At 40.6% G+C, this 16,845-nt stretch overlaps 1 protein-coding gene across 15 annotated transcripts in view; it reads right to left on the minus strand.

The window, feature by feature from the left end:
• Positions 1 to 16,845, minus strand: part of ATP2B4 (ATPase plasma membrane Ca2+ transporting 4) — a 197,221-nt gene that overhangs the window by 22,365 nt on the left and 158,011 nt on the right. For all 15 annotated transcript variants that reach the window (XM_078391945.1, XM_078391943.1, XM_078391941.1 and 12 more), the window contains 8 exons: positions 14,872 to 15,051; positions 14,242 to 14,329; positions 12,956 to 13,062; positions 11,972 to 12,163; positions 10,896 to 11,109; positions 9,788 to 9,999; positions 1,757 to 1,864; positions 347 to 529 (listed from right to left, as the gene is read on the minus strand). In XM_078391945.1, coding sequence (XP_078248071.1) covers positions 347 to 529; positions 1,757 to 1,864; positions 9,788 to 9,999; positions 10,896 to 11,109; positions 11,972 to 12,163; positions 12,956 to 13,062; positions 14,242 to 14,329; positions 14,872 to 15,051 — 1,284 coding nt within the window. The remainder of the gene's footprint in view (positions 1 to 346; positions 530 to 1,756; positions 1,865 to 9,787; positions 10,000 to 10,895; positions 11,110 to 11,971; positions 12,164 to 12,955; positions 13,063 to 14,241; positions 14,330 to 14,871; positions 15,052 to 16,845) is intronic.

Consider the following 16,845-nt stretch of genomic DNA (forward strand, 5'->3'; position numbering starts at 1 on the left):
TTGGAAGTACCTGCATCACAGAGACAAGGAGAGAATGTTGGCATCAAATTGTTTGGTTGTCTCATTGTGCAAATAGAGAAATACAGACATTTAGCTCAAAAGCAAGCAATAATTGTTCAGCTCATCGTATCTGTCCAGCTTCCGCTGCTCCAGTGTCGTGGGCTTATGCCACGTGCAGCTAACTGGTTTCCAGCTCCTCCAGTAGCAGTATGAATGTCATGTTCCTCTTTGTGACATGTAACCCTGCTTTTATTGGAATGGGCTCTTCAAAAAGCTACGAGATAACATTGTGAGGAGTTGCCACTGGAGCCCAAAGTCTCTAGGGAAGAAGAAATTGACATTGTACCTGAGTCTGTATTCTGTTGAGGCCTCGGAACCACAAGATCTGTCCCCGCCGAAGTTCCATTTCAGCATGGTCAATTTCATCCATACCCTCAGGCAGCTCCTCATCTGTCATGTCCTCCTTGGCAGTGCCATGCCCAGCCTCCTTCAGGAACTTCAGCTGACTGGTTGGAACGGTGCAAATTAACTGTGAGAAAGAAGGGACAGTGTAGATTAATATAGGGGGATTAATTTCATGTTGAAAATAAAATCAGCTACAATAGGATTTCTAAAGTCTATGGAGTCACATATCATCATGAGGCAGGTGCTGTTCCATTTTTCTCAGTTTCTTTGATTCAGGCATACCACAAGTATGCACACCTCTTCTTTTCAGTGACTATTCTCCTTTTTCCTGGAAATAAGATCCTTTATAAACACAAATATACATATGGAACAATCCCTTTTTAATCACTGAAGATGAACGAAGAGATGGAATAGTAATCAATTAAATAAATGAGTAAACAAATAAATAAGCAAATAGAAATGCAATAGTGATACCCAACACTTCTAGACTGGCCAAATTGCAGAGAAGAGTCACTGGAAGTCAGGGTGGTGACCAGATATATAGTCTGACTGACAAAGCTATATGAGCCGCAGTAGGGTTAATTTTTCTGTGTATTCTTCTTTAAGAGGCCCAATACCAGGGAAATGAGACAGAATGAACTTACAAATAGGTGCATGTCAAAAAAACATAAACAGACCAAAAATAGGCTCATCTGTCTATTTCTGCTCATTAAAACCTGCATGCCTGCTAAATTTAATATGCCATCAGCACAGAACTGGCCACCATCTGTTGTATAGCCTGGGTTCTTGGTATCTAAGCATAGAAATACGGTGATGTTCTTGGAGGTAAACAAATGGCTTCAGTTATTCATTTTGTGACATTACTTCTCTTGTTTTTAAAAAAGTATAGGATTTGCAGGGCAGGGAAATACCTTGGCCTGAAACCTGGGATGACATGTGCTGGGCCAAATTAGCAATACTGGTCTGAGTGAGCACAACTTGCGAAAGTTACTATTTTGGACTACAGATACCAGAAAAAACCCACCTCAATAATAAAGCACAAACCATATTTATCTGTAAAGAGGGCCTGTAGCTAAAATCAGAGCAGATGTCTTCCTCTAATCTGCAGCACTAAGGTTAGTCATGCTTCCAGCTAAAGAGTTACTTGTTAGCACTTATGAAAGATTCCAAGATGGCTGCCATTCTATCATCCCATACAAAGGCAAAGACATTGCTTTGCTTTTGGTATAGGAAAGAGGCTAGTCACACTGCCGAGCAGCTTCGTTCATTGCCAGCACAGCGAGGAATAGGATCACATGTGTTGTGTTGGAACTGTGATTCTTCACTAGAGGATGGTTGTTTGATCTTTTACCTGTCCCCAAAGCAGCTCTCCTACGCCAATGAAAATACACCAGAACCACTGGCTCAAAGTGAGACCAGAACAACTGAATGGCTTCCCACCAAATTCAACAATGATGATCTGCAGCATAAGGAGAGAGGAAAAAAAGGACAGTCAGGAGAGCTTCATAAAAATGCAATTAGAAAAACAATTTTTATTACTTGCCTGGATGAAAAGGAGGATGTGGCCCTTGCACCCTTAACAGGAGAGCAGAATCAAGAATTTCATCCAATGAGTTTTCCAGTGCAATGTTTAGCCCTCTCAAACAGTACATGCTATTTACCATTTATGAAACTCAAACATATCATTAAATCAGCCTTCGGCAAACATGGTCACCTTCAGTTGTGTTCCAATGAAACTCCTATCATCACCAGCTAGCACTACCACCATTGCTGGGGGCACCAGTTTGTCAAAGGATGTATTAAGCAAACAATCATTCAAGGTAACAAGTTACAAGTCACTTTCTAATTAACTATATCAGTACCAGGAAAAGGGACAGAAGGCAACAGGTAGAAGTCTTTCCCCTCTGACCTACCTTGAGACCTCCACACTCTTGCATCATATTCAAATAATGCCCTTGATATCATAAAAGTGTAAGGGGAACCTTTTACCAATGTGACATTTCAGAAGAAAGGTTTGTGAGCACTGTCTGTAACATATTCCTAACTATGCAGGTAGGGATTTTGTACCTGTCACTCAATGATACTCATATCCAATTACATCAATCTAATTTGCTGTGGACCAGCAAAAGAAATACTGATCACTGTTTCTGCTGGCATGTTACCAGCACTGTATAACGTAACGCAGACAACTGAATATATGCACCAATGTGCAACAAAGACAGACGTTGCTCTGCACATCTTGAAAACCAACAGATGATACTAGATAGCTACATGTCAGAATCCCTTTCTGGCATCATTTTGAGAAGGATTGTTAGAAAAATAAAGGATCTACCTTGTATGCTGACCAGTAACTCTAGGAAGGAGAAGTACATAGCTAGGCTTTCAAATACTGTTAACTTCAAAGGAGAAATAGACATTCCTAAGGTGTAACTTATATGAACAGACTGCAGAAGGATGGCTACCAGGTGTAAGGCTAACAACTGGAAACAGTAATTTTGAATTTAAGTGGAAATTCCCCTTCTTGGAAAGTGCTGTACCTCCTCCTTTGTTGACAGGAAGGATTCCTCAGCAAGACTACCTACCACCAAGAGGAGGAACTTTCTCTTAGCTCCCACACTAAGTTCAAATCCTGGAAGGAGGTTCCTTACTGCTCATAAAGGTGAAAACTACATATGCAAAACACAAGAAAAAACTTTATGAGGCATAAATACACTAATAGGTGAATAGTTACAAGCAAAACTGAGAGATATTGGCTTAGATTAAGTTCAATGTGGAGAAGTTGAGATGTCTAAAAACAGGTAAACCAGAATTGATTGACTCATGAAGTTTCTGTCTTTGATAGTAAAGTTTTCCTTTCTAGCCCTCTTCCCCCCCCCCCCCCCAGTATGGGTAGGAAGGATGCCCGAATCAGAAACCCTGAGAATGGAAAGGCATTACAAGCTTGAATTTTCCCTTTGGTAGTGGTTAAGGGATGGGGCAATCTTCAGTGCTGGCCTGCAGAAAAATATTTCATCTTGATGGCAAGAATGCATTCACTTTTTTTACAAGAAATAACACTTCAGAAGACATGGCAATCAAACATAGCACCCAAAGAAGCACAATGTAATAATGGTAAGTCAATGTGTGGGTAAAATGGCAGGCTAATCCACACAGCAACTTCCTGTTGTTAGCCTACCACGGACTCAATCAAAGGACAAATCCTACAAACTGTGGAAGTAGCAAATCCTTTCAAGGAGCAATTTGAAATGCTCCCCAACTAGGGAATGACCCCTTGCCTGATAAATCAGAGGAATGCAACTCTTAGCCATCAATGTAAAGGGAAACAAACAAACAAAATAAAACTTCTGATCTCCATCCAGTCACAGCAGCAATAGAAACTCAAGAATCCAAAGGTGGTTTTCAAACAGACCCAAGCAAAGATGTTGACTTTGTAGGGACTGAAAAACAGACCTTTCTGTACTAAATCCAACTTTCATGTGTTGTTACAAATGTTACCCTAATTTTGTCTTAAGGAGTTTGGTAGAACTTGGGGGAGCAATTCAAGGATTTTGAGCTAACATTCTGCTCCAAAGGGCATCCCCTTCTTGCCACCGTGAATCAGGTACTGTATTTGGTTTTGCTGCTTCAGTTGATCCCTGTTTAAGATGCATGACTGATATATACAATTCATCCTCCACTCAAAGAAGATTCTATAAAGTAACTGAGCATAAAATGGTGTGGGGGGCTAGCCTGTGGATCCATGAACTGCAGTTAATCAGCTGGCACTAAGATTTTTTTTAAAATGGAGGGTGGGTGAGTGGGGCCCAGCACAAAAAGTTCACAATGCTGATCTTCAAGGCCATCCTGATACATGGTAGGAAAAAAAAGTACTGACCACGAATCCCTCACAAATGTCACATCTCCTCTCCAAATTAATTATGCTGTTCAGTGAACTGAACAGACTGTCTTGTCTGTCCCATTTTCCACAAACTTCCTTCATCCAAAGGAAAAAAAAGATGGCACAAAAAGCCCTCAACATCTATGTTATTCAATTGGCTAAAACATAATGCTACTCAGCTGAATTCCAGAGGACTTAATTTCTACTCTGACTAGGTGAAGGCCTGAATGACATATTAGCTTAGTGCAGTGATTATTTGGAAAGGTGGCTAAATATACTGCCACTTTTTATTGCAACCATTGGAAAATTTATGATTTTGTGGCTCTCACGATCAACATAGACTTTTGGACACAACATGTTGTCAGACATTTCTCCTCAGGGTTTTTTCTTCTACTGGATCTGAAAGCCCTTGCAAGAGAAATATTGTAAATGAGCATAAAGGTTCTATTGACTTTATTTTGCTTTGGGAACTTACGGGGCAGCTTTTTTCATCTGTCAAGTCCACATGTGGTTTAAAGATCAGGAGTTGTCAGGACTCCTGATTTGTTTTATGTTCATAACTAAGTTCATGCATCAAAGATTTAATTTTCAAGGAATGAGGAGAATACTGCCTCAAGCATGTTGGGAAGCTGTATGCACACAAGACTTCCAGTGCTAAAAGTTTTTTCTTGGGAGAGGGTAGTCACCACGGTAGTTTGCTGCAGCAAACAAAAAACAAAAAGTCTAGTAGGGATGTGTGATCTCCGTTGGCTTGGGAGCCAAGTTCTTTTCCCCAGATACCTCTCTTGGGCTGCACCAGGCCCAGAAATGTCTGTGAAAACACACACATTAAAAACAAACAGGAGTACCTGAGTGTCTATTGAAGTTCTATTTTAGAGGGGCTTGAGAGAATTCCCTCCAGGGCCATAAACTGAAAAGTACCATTCCGGAGGCTTCCAGAAATTATAAGTTATTTTTAAAAAAATTCTGACAGAGACAGGGGAAACCTTAACATAAAAATTCATTCATATTCCTAAATATCAGTATTAAAATGAAAGACATTTGAGAAAATTTACAGCGTAACCTTATGCTTTTTATTCAGAAGTTCTCATCATGTGCTTTTTGGACATTACTGCTGTTCAGGGGAAGAGGGCAGCTTAGAAGAGTAGGAAGACTGGGAGCCCTCCTCCCTCCTCCATGTACTTGTTCCTGAAGAGCCGAGCCCATTAACTGCTGTTCAGCTCTTGACACACCTGTGCTAATATGGGGCAGGGGAGATAATTACTTAGGAAAGGAGGCAGGCTATTAGCTACCATTCCTCTCCATTTTGTTCATACCTCAACTGTTTGGCCTCAGATACGTTGCATCAATCCTGCAACTTTATATACCTTTATATTATAGTGGGAAAAGGAAGCTACATGTACAGGGCATCATATTTGCTATTCTGCACTATTGTGATGAAGCAGTAAAGGAGTAAAAGAAGACTGAAGCAATCATACTGCCAATAAAAGTGTTAAGGGTAGAGAGAAAAAAAGGCACACACAAAGGAAGAGTCTAAAATGAAAATAAAACTTAAGAAATTACTTAAAATACCTTAATTGCTCTTCAGATTAAAAAAATTGCAAAGTTATGTAACTATGGGATAGAAGAAACTCCTGCTTGAAAATCTGAAATTTATAGGTAGCAAAACAGAATTTTATAGTAGCAACACTCTTTCCCCAGGCTTTGCAGTTGGCACACAAACACACAGACAAAATCCAGAGACTTCTTAAAATAGTGCATGGATATGAGAAATTCCAGAAACCAGCTGATTAGACTCAGCCTGGGAAGTGAGAAAAGGGCCCTGCCAATCAACCAGGAAGGAGTACCCCCCCCCCAAATAACTAAAGACTGCCCCACCTCAAGCCGGTGGAAAATGCTGGTGAACACCAGAAAAACTATTGTTAGGGCATTTCATGTAATTCTTCTCAAACTGCAAGACCTTGTCTAAGACTAGAGCCAAATGGAATTTCCTCTAACACCATTAAAAGTATGCATAGAAACAGAAAATTCTCTATTAAACTAGTATTTCTGTTCTTCATGATGGAAAGAGAACAGCTACCACAGATGAAGGCCTCTTTTTAGAGGCTGAGAAGATAAGTAATCAAGGCATTTCTGGAGGAAAAAGAGCTTTCCCCTCTACCCCATGATATCAAGTGAACAAACTTAATCTGCAGAGGCTGGAAAAAAAACTGACCCAGGACTGAAGCCTACTGCAGGAAATAATAGAAGAGAATGGCCGATCCCAGTCCTTTGGGATAAACAGGAAGCGTTACTAGGAAACTAGTTGCTTCCCTCATGGAAGTACCAAATGAAAGGCTTAATTAAATCGCCCTGCAGAACTACAGTTGAGTCACCCTTACAGAACAGGAGAATGGTTACAGAAATAACATACAGAGAGCCAGCTGGATAAGACTACGGACCTAGCTGTCTTTTTTTTTTTTTTTTAGAAGAGAACATCACTTGCAAATACAGAATGTCTGCTCCTGTTCCTCAGTGGAGGAGGACAGCTAGCATGGGATGACAAAAAACAGGCACTCTCTGGTTTCTCTAGGTGCAACAGTTGCTCCCTGGGGTAACCTTTTGAAGAGAGCTACAGAACTCTCTGCATGACATGTCTTGACTGGGTTCTGGCATGTCAGATATTATTATCATGCCTAATGTCTGAATAGTATTGGGTGTATTGGATGGGGCTGCCGTACTAAGATTAATAGTGATACGTAGGTGAAGGCATACATGGAATGGAAAGCAGTCAAAGTACCATCACTAAAAGAAACTTGGATGGGGTTTGAGACAGAAACTTGAGCTTTCTTCACATATACCCAGCTCAGGTTTTTGCAGAAGCAGGGAATTCACAGCTTGGAGACAGGAACACTCAGTCTGTGTTTTGAGGATAATCCCCAGACAGATAAGGACATCAGAGTGCATTTCTTGTGACGGATGACAAACATTCTGTTGTAATATCAGTCAGAGCAATGATGTATCAACAATTAACATAAGAGTTAAATATTGTCAAGATTACATATACACTTTGTGTTACTGGTTCTAAGAAGGACTATTAGGCCTGCTTCAGAACTGGAATTGTTTTTTCCTGTAATTAAAATGCAAGAATCCCCACAGTGTTTTGCTTCTGTTTGATCAGTGTCTGTGCAGGCTAGCACAGAGCATAAGACCTTCATTTTAAATTTGTGCTTTGGAAATACATGCTTGAGATGTATTTGAGATCAAATCTAGACTGAATAGCCCTGTCCCATTTTTGGAGTGGTAGTGGTGAAAAACTGGGTCCTGAACCTAGCATGACAGCCGGTATTTGCAAGAAGTATTTGGCAGCTAATGAGATTTTCCAGTGCTGGAGATGACAGTGAAAAAACTGATGAATTCCAGGGAATTAATTCCTTCACATAATTTTAAGGAAACACAGGTAATCTGGAAGAGCCCTCCACATTTCTGACAGTCTCAAAGATTGGTGTTCTATGAGAATCCAAGGTAAGAAGAGTCACCCTGGGTGGGTTAAATTGGAAGTCAGAGCTGAGCTGCTGCTGCTGCTATCTGGGCCTGGAGTCCCTTGAAAGCTGTTTGGGGTTCTTACAGGATGGGAAAAATGTGGGGCTGTTTGGCAGCATTCTCCTCTTTTTAAAATGTGAATTGGGCAGTTTTCGTCTTGCTCACCCTTTTTTTGTTAAAGGACAATTTCTCCAAAGTGTTTCTCAAAAAAAAAAAAAAAAAGGTATGCTGGTCAGGTTTTGGATCTTACTAGGTACCATTCTCTACCTTTGCATAGCCAAAAGATTCTACCCTCCTAACACTCTGGAAGCCAAAGCTGAATTCCAATTGCTAGTCCCAGTTAAAGAAGACTCACTGAATTAACTATTAAAGTCCTGAATGATAAATCAAACCTATGCAAGTCCCACTTATTCAATGTGTTTAGTTCAGAAAGGACTAACAATTGGGTTTAGACCCAGCTTTGAACTAAAAGGAACCTAACAAAGTGTCTACCAGAAATACAGGAAACATGGAAACTTTCTGTAGCGTCTCCTCATAAATGGAGCTGTTTTTCAAGGTTTTATTCTATTTATCATAGACGTGCAGGTGAAGAACCTAGCCATCTCTGAAAAAGAGAAGCTTCTGCTCCTCAGTCCTATCAGTCTACCGGGAGCTCATCTAAGTCTTAAGGCAGAACTTGCCTTAGACACAACAGCTATAAATAGAGCCGAGGCATCTATCCTGACTACACACTAATCCCATATTACATCATCTGGTTGAGGCTACAACCTGCAACAAAAGCAATGGCGTGACTATGGTTTAGAAGGCTTGGTCCATTCCTTGCAAGGGATGTTATTTAGGTTTGCTAGTAATCAAATTGCTGGAGTGGAGGGTGGAGCTGCAGGAAAAGCTGAGGCAACAGCAGATGGCTTGGACAGCTCAATTATTGCAGCGGGCTGGTTCTCATTTGGGAAGGGCAGATGGAAAATCTCCACAGCCGTTGCCAATAGGGAAACTGTCATGAGGGAAAAATCTGCCCTGGGATTTTTTTTTTTTGTCTTTCCTTCATCACCTTCAGAGAGATCACTATCCTTCCTGTTAGAAGAAACGGAATCCCTAGGAGATTAAGGCCCAGGCTGAGGGTGATCTCTGACAACAAAGTGGGAAACACACCCACACAATAACTGGCTGTCCTTCTGCCTGAGCAACCTGAGGAAGAAGAATCAGGACAAACAGCTCTGTTCCTTTTCTTACTTAATGGGGATTTAGGGTCTTGAGGACAGTCAATAATGCTTCTCTATCTCTCTTTCTACCTCCTGCTCAGAGATGTACCAGATGGACTGGGGAAAAAAACATCTGTGGCTTTCTTGTTAGGCTCTGAGGCAAGAGAAAAGATACTGGCAACCCATGGCTCTCCACACCCCCTCCCCTGAACTGTGAGGAAAGGAGGAGTGAGATTTATAATCCCTCTGGTGATTATTATTAAAATGGTTGTGGTATCACCTGCCTCGAAAGGGGATGATCTTTAGAGATTCTCCTTAGTTCATGGACAAGCAGAATATGCTTAAGTCAGGCAGTGATCAAAGGTGACTCTAATTCTCCACACAAAGGCAGGAAAAAAAGTTCTCTCCCTTGATAAAGTACAGCCAAAATGCACTGTCCCTTCTCCATTTGCTCTAGTAGCTACGGGTAAGGTGGGGAATAGAAAATCCAAGTGCCTGCCCTCTCTCCCTGCCTGATAGGTAAATTAGCAGAGGTCTCTGTGCACCATTCCACATTTAAGAAGTGCTCATCCTGTTGGGTCAAAGCCCCAAAACTAAGCCCCAACAGTGATGTTGCTGTTTCCTAGAATGTACTACTTGCTTGCCGAAGGTCAGAATAAGAAGCAGGTATCAGGCAAGAACATTTTATAGTCTCCCATTTCACAGGCTCTCATGTCTTCAGTTTAATCACTTTGTTTCTTTGTGTGTGTTCCTCCCAATCATAATAGTGCATTTTAGTTACCTGGGAAACAAAGGTTCCTAGCACCACCGTGCAAAATATGGGGTTTCGGAAAATGGCTTCAAAGACATTTCTTTCACCATGGATTTTGCGAGCATTGATCTCATTGAAAAGTTGCATCATGACAAAAGTGTTAAAGACAATGGTGTAGTGTTCAGAGGGTGGAGAATGGAGTGGACTGTTCCGGCCACTGTCAATGTCAAAAAACTTCTCACCTATCAGTAAAAAAGAAAAAAAAATCTTGTTACCTTCATGAATGATGAAATTGCACAACTCAGTGCTGAACGCAAGCCCTAAGCCACGGCTAACTACAATAATGTTTTGCATTCTGTTAATCAGCTCAGGCTCTGAATAGCACAAAACCCTCTCTTTGAGTGTCCTGATTTGTTGAACTAGCATCACCTCACTGATTTCAGAGAAACTGTAGCACCACTTCATAGGACCAACCTAGCAAATACAAAAAGTGAAGTGTAAATTTCAGAGTTAATGTATTCTGGGTGAATTAGATACAAAGCAGAAAGAAGAGACTAACCAGTACATTTTAGAAATGATTCTGCAATGTTTTTCCTAGGCTTTTTACCCCTGAGGAGCTAGAAGTAGGAAAACTGAGTGATTTTAAAATAACAATGTTCACTTAGCATTGTGCTTTTCATTGATAATTGGTAACTGCTGTTCAAGAATGAGAATAATAAAGAGGAACTAAAAACTTGCCCCTTTGAAAGGGGTGAGAAATCCACTAGATGTGCATCTGAACTCAACAGTATCACATCCAAGTTGATTCTCCCCACCCTCTTCCTGGCAGTTCCCACCATAGAAGGATATTAGCCAGGTATCAGACTTAGAACAGCCAAGTTTCCTGGTATGCCAAGTACTGAAAAAGGAATCTTGGCTGAAAATCTTCCTGTGCATTAAACCACACAATCAGCTGCAACCATGAAGATGGATGGATTGATCACTGTTTACCAATTGGAAGCCATGTTTTGCAGGAACAGGGTATAATTAGTTTAATAAACAAACGAGTTAAATGATAATAAAAGGTAAGGCAGAGACGAGAACAAACTTCCAGGGGGCGGTCTAGTGTTGCCAGCGAAAAGCTACACCTGATTCTTACCCGCAAAAAGTAGTGTGAAAATAATAGTTAGTTGGTACACAGCATGCCCCAGGATGTTCTTCATCATGGTGCGGGAAATCAGTGGCTTGTTGCGGCCATAAGGCTTGCGCAGAAGCAAGGACTCTGATGGAGGTTCTGTGGCCAGAGCTAATGAGGCAAAGGTATCCATGATTAAGTTGACCCACAACATTTGGACAGCTTTCAGAGGAGAATCCTAAAATTGGAAAAGAAGTCTTCAGAAAGGAATGCATCTTAGATTTATTTCATTACTGTTCTTCACTTCCCCAAACCCATTCATTTGCAACAGACATGTCAAACATTCAAGTTCCAAAAAGAATATTACATGGGTGGAGCATCCATTGGCAATCAATTTGCATTCCCACACTGCTAATGTAATTGCTGTCAACTGCTAAATATTTAGTTGCAAACTACACAGTACATGCATCTCCCAAAGATCTTTTGTGTAGGCAGAAAGGTATAGCACTTTTTTCCAGCATCTCAACTTTAATTCAATTAATAAAACCAACATTTTCTGATTTTCTTCGTTGCAGAAATATCTGAACAACTGCAGCTACATAAAATATTTTATGTGCCCACTAGCATTACTATAATCTGACATAAATGTATGAAGGACAGGAAATCAGTGGCTCTTCGACACAATAAACAAATAAACTTCCACATTTAAAATTCAACTTATCTCCGACTACAAGATGTTAAGGGTAAAACTCCCAAAAGACTGCTGTCTATAACCGTTCCACCTATAACCTGCCCAGTGCTGGAAATTGACCTTTGGCCTGTTCCATCAAGGTAATGATCTTTTAATTTATTCCCAACCCCCCCCCCCCGAATAACTCTAAACATTACATAAATGACCTGTATCATGATCAGAAATGTTGACCATATCGGTTAGAATTCCCAAATAAAAGACACTCAACTATCAGAAGGAGTCTAAAATCATGCAACACCTTGACAGCAGAACAAGAAATAAAATCCAAAATGGTTAATTCTGAGCCACCCCCATGACTCTCAAGAGGAACCCATTAGAAATATTCCCACCACCCTTCCTCTGATGTTACCTGTGTGATGCAAGCGCCTGTGAAAGCCACAATCACAGCTACTACATTGACCGTTAATTGGAACTGCAGGAACTTAGAGATGCTATCATACACGTTACGGCCCCACATAACTGCTTTCACAATACTGGTAAAGTTGTCATCTGTCAGAATTATGTCTGAAGCTTCTTTAGCCACATCTGTGCCAGCGATTCCCTGAAGAAAATGAGGAAAGGAGAGATGAGCCACAAAGGTGGCATTTGACAGCTATTTTTATTGATTCTCCTCTGAGATAAGCTTGTACCTCAAATGGCAAATAATAACACTTAACTGCAGACGGACTCCACAACACAGCAGCAGGAATTAGATATATATATATATACACATATTTTTACCCCTATGACAGGAAAAGCCAACTTATTTGTACCTAGCAAACAACAAATCTCCACAAGAAATAAAATTCTTAGCCTATGTAAACAGTTTAACTCCTTCGGTGTTTTCCCCCCAATTTGTAAATGTAAAAGCTGTAATGAACAGGTAGCCAGTAACTCCATGCTCAAACTGTTCCTCAGTGAAGAACCCTTAGGGAGATTAAAGGGGCAGACAGGCTTATTGCAAACCTCAGCTACAGACACTTGGTGGCAGTCAATGACTACAGAGTCTGCAATTGCCAAAGCAATCTCAGCAGCATGAAGGAGGCATCCTGTGGTGACCAATTTTCTCTAATGCTTGCCTGCTGTGTCCTACTGATCCTAGGGGTTGTCAGATTCTGCCCTAAGCTATAACATTCCTGACTTCTGTAAAGTGCAAAAACTGAAACAGAAAATAGAGCAGAATAAAAAAAAATTAAAGCTTTTATACTTTCTCTCGCTCCGTCTCTCTTCCATAGCCTCTTCAATCAGTGCCTTAACAGCTCTATTATATCAAGGCATACAAAGGCACATAGCAGTCCCCACCTCCTGTTGCTTTTTGTTAACAACCCAGATTTGCAAAATATTGAATCCATACCATAGCAAATCCAACATCAGCTTTCTTTAAGGCTGGACCATCATTGGTGCCATCTCCTGTCACAGCTACTACCTGCCTCTGTTCTCCGATGGTACTGTCAATAATACCTGAAAGATTGGTTAAATACCAGTAGAGGGAAACACAAAGGGACACCATCAAGCATTTGCACATGCAGCTGAACTGCAACAAGTCAGTTTTTGCAAGTCGTTTAAAGGATGGTTTGAACATGTAAAACCTTAATTCAGAAACATGACACATTTAAAGAACTCTCCCCTTCCTCTCCTCCAGCAGATATCCACTTATACATGAAGATTAACGGACAATACTCTACTAAACATCCCATCAGATTCTTATGTATGTTTTCACAGGGAGGCGAGTGGGGGGTTCTGCTGTCATGGTCCCCTAACCTAAAATTTCCAGTCTCCAGAATGTTTGTGCTTCTCCCCCTTCATTCTGGTGCTGACTGAAATTTTTAATAGTTCTGCATGTTGGGGTTTTTTCAGTCTCACATGCTGTCTTTAGGAGGTTTGGCTGGGAGGAACCTTTCTGGCCGGGGGTGACTGTCAATCTATCCAGCAATGACCAATCATTCCTTCCTGTCTCCCAATTCAAAGACAACCCTGCTTCTCTGCTCTATGTTTCTTTCTCTCTCTTAAGTCTGTTGAAGTCTGTTGCTGAAAGCAGCCATGTTGGTAAGTCTCCTAGCTTGCTGATGATCTGTTCACAACTATAAGTAATAAAATATTTTTATTTTTTCTACTATTGATGTCTCAGTGTGAGTTACTGAGACGTTAAATATCAGTTAATGAGAAAAGGGGTGGTCTGCTCTGAGTAATTTGAAGCTATTCTGCTCTGTGAATCCCTGCACTTCTGCTGTGCAGCTAGAGGAATTTAAGCAGAAATTTAAAACTCTGCAATGCCACATCCTATTAAAATTTTTATTTTTGAGCATTCATGGACTCCTTATGGTTCTTTGTTTTCTCCCTCCTTAGTTTATTGATTTTGACTGTTTAATGATTTTGACTTTTAATTGTTTAAAGCAAGTTTTTGATATGTAATCTGCCTGAGGCATTTCTGTCTCGAATTGGAAGACAGGATACAAATTCTGTAGAACACATAAATAGTCTCTGTGGCTTTGGCTGTGCAGATACAAATGCCTTCTTCTTTAATATAAGGAGGCACATCCAGTTGCCAAGGGAAGCACTGCTGCCTCTGATCTCCCATTTCTTCACTTTCTTGAGCACATTTGCTTGGAAAGCACGTTCCACTCCTTCAGTTGACTTTACCTTTCACAAGTGTGTGTTTATCAGTGGGTGAAGAACGTGCCAAGACTCGTAGCTTGGGCCAGATCTTATCCAACTGCTCTTGTTCCACCTGTAGGGCAAAACCACGAAAACACAAACTGGGTTGGTTCTGAACAGGGATTTCAGACTTGTTCCTCCATAACCAGGCCCAAGTGGGAAAAGGTCCCAAGAACTCACAAGGGACATGTCTTTCTGAACAGGCTACCTTCATGCAATGACTTATAGGCAATGGCACCAACATTTCATATAGTGCAAAATCATTTCCTCATTTGTTAATATGGATTCCACATGATAATAGAAGAGAAAACCAGCCAATTTTCTGTGACTAACATATGTGAAAGTTATGAGCTGGCTCCATCATAGCGGCCACCAGTAAATAATAGTGACAACCAGTAATTTTACAAACTGGGAAAGAGCAAGAAAAGCCCATTATCTACCTCCATTCGATTTTCAAGTGTGTTCAGAGGCTCATTCTTAGGCAGTCAAGCCACTCTGAACAAGGTCACATTCACAGAATGGATGTGCAAGGCATCTATGAGAAGGAACCATCTATAGAATACTCTTTATTGTAGATGAATCAAAGAGGACCTTGAACAGCTTCTGTTATCTCACCTCTCCTTTCTCATTGCGAATGAGCCGATTGAATTCCTTTCCTTCCAAGCACAAGAAGTCCTCCCCAGGCAGCAAGATCCCACACTTGGTTGCAATGGCACGTGCTGTATTGATATTGTCACCTGTAACCATCCGGACAGTAATACCGGCACGCTGGCACTTCTGAATAGCATCAGGTACCTATTGGTGAGCAATGAGGGCCAGAGTTATTAAGTTGGGAAGCATGAGGTGTGGCAGGGAAAAAAATGAGGGAAAATTGTATAAGAAAACATGGAAAAAAGTAATCCTATTTTTAAAAAATAATAAACTTCTACCCTGCTTCCCCAAAAATAAGACCTAACCTGAAAATAAGCCCTAGTATGATTTTCCAGGATGCTCAAAATATAATCCCTACCCCAAAAATAAGCCCTAGTTAAGTAAAACCCCACCTTCCACCATTCTGCAGCAACCAGAAGAAGATGACATGACTGTATTTAAATAAATGTAGCTTGTTGTATATGAAAATAAATAATGCATCCCCTGAAAATAAGCCCTAATGCATTTTTGGAGCAAAAATTAATATAAGACCTGTCTTATTTTTGGGGAAACATGGTAATAGATAAGGCATTCTGTGACATTTAATGGTCACAGAATGCTGACTGACTGTTTTTTGGGGACCTGAGGGGTGGGGTGGGCCTGAAAAAAGAGGGAAACAGCATGGAGTTGAGTATGCAGAAGACATTTACACACTAGGCGGAAGCATTTCATAATATAGCATTTTAATAGCAAGGCTTATTTTTCTACAATGAATGAACAACAAAAGCAAGTCCACTATAACTTATAAAAGTTTGAAAATATGGAGATGGAGGTTCAAATATCCACTGTATCATGACCCTTACAAGGTGGCTTTGGGCCAGATACTCTGTCTTAGCCTTACCTTCATAGTGATGTCGTGGGCATAAAATTATGTGATAGCACACATGCTGCCCTGAGGCTCTTGGAAAAGAGTAACTTTTAGATATATAGAGTGACATACAGAAGTGTGATATATAGACATTGACAATGAATAAAAATCAATTGAAGATTGAAGGAGTTTCTCAAGAGGAGCAGGAGTTCAAACAGGTCTCAATACATCTTTGTTTAACAACGTATCTTCCATTAAAGTTGGCTTCATTAATCACTTTGTGCAACTTGGTAACAAGGCACAGGTAATTAGCAGAACTGTCTTAGGATCTTACTTCTAAAATGACCCAGGGATCTCGATGTGAATCTTCTTGGGGGTGGCCATATTAATATGTTGCAGCAAAAATGACAAAGCATCTTGTGATAACTCCAAAAAGTCTTATATGATGTAAGCTTTCATAAAATGCAGCCTATTTCATCAGACAATATTTTGAGAGCTGCAATTCAAAAATATTTATGCCAAATAAACCTTGTTAGACTTGATGGGGCTGCAAGATTCACTCTTGTTGTTGTTAATGTGAATCTTGTGGCTGCTAATGGAATGAAAAGGTACTTCCATCACCACTTAAATGTAAGTTCATTTACAGACTGCTTGGCAGTGACATAGTGGCAGACAAAGGCACATGCTTCCACTCAGAAATGGGAGAAATTTCAATAAAGCCTGCAAACACAGTAAGTTGCCCACACTTTATTAAGCATACAGACCATAAATCCTGCTTCATTTGACTTGATGTCCCATTGAATTGTATCCTCCCCCACTTCCCTACTTTGTCAACATGCAAGTGGCACTTGAACAAAGTAGCTACAGCTCTGTAAACTGACTTTTGCCCCTCTTGCACACCTTAAATAACATTGCCAGACTGCAGTTCCCATACAAGGTTGCAATCCAAGGCTGTTGGATTCCATTTCCCATTATCCCTCACCACTGTCCATGATGGGTTCCTGAGGCTGAGGGGAGTTGCTGTTCCACAATCTCTGGAAAGCCACATGCTTCCTAGCCTTTCTTTAAATGCTAGGATATTAAAGCTAAAA

The sequence above is a fragment of the Pogona vitticeps genome, chromosome 4, assembly GCF_051106095.1.
Source record: "Pogona vitticeps strain Pit_001003342236 chromosome 4, PviZW2.1, whole genome shotgun sequence".
NCBI classification, from domain to species: Eukaryota; Metazoa; Chordata; class Lepidosauria; order Squamata; family Agamidae; genus Pogona; species Pogona vitticeps.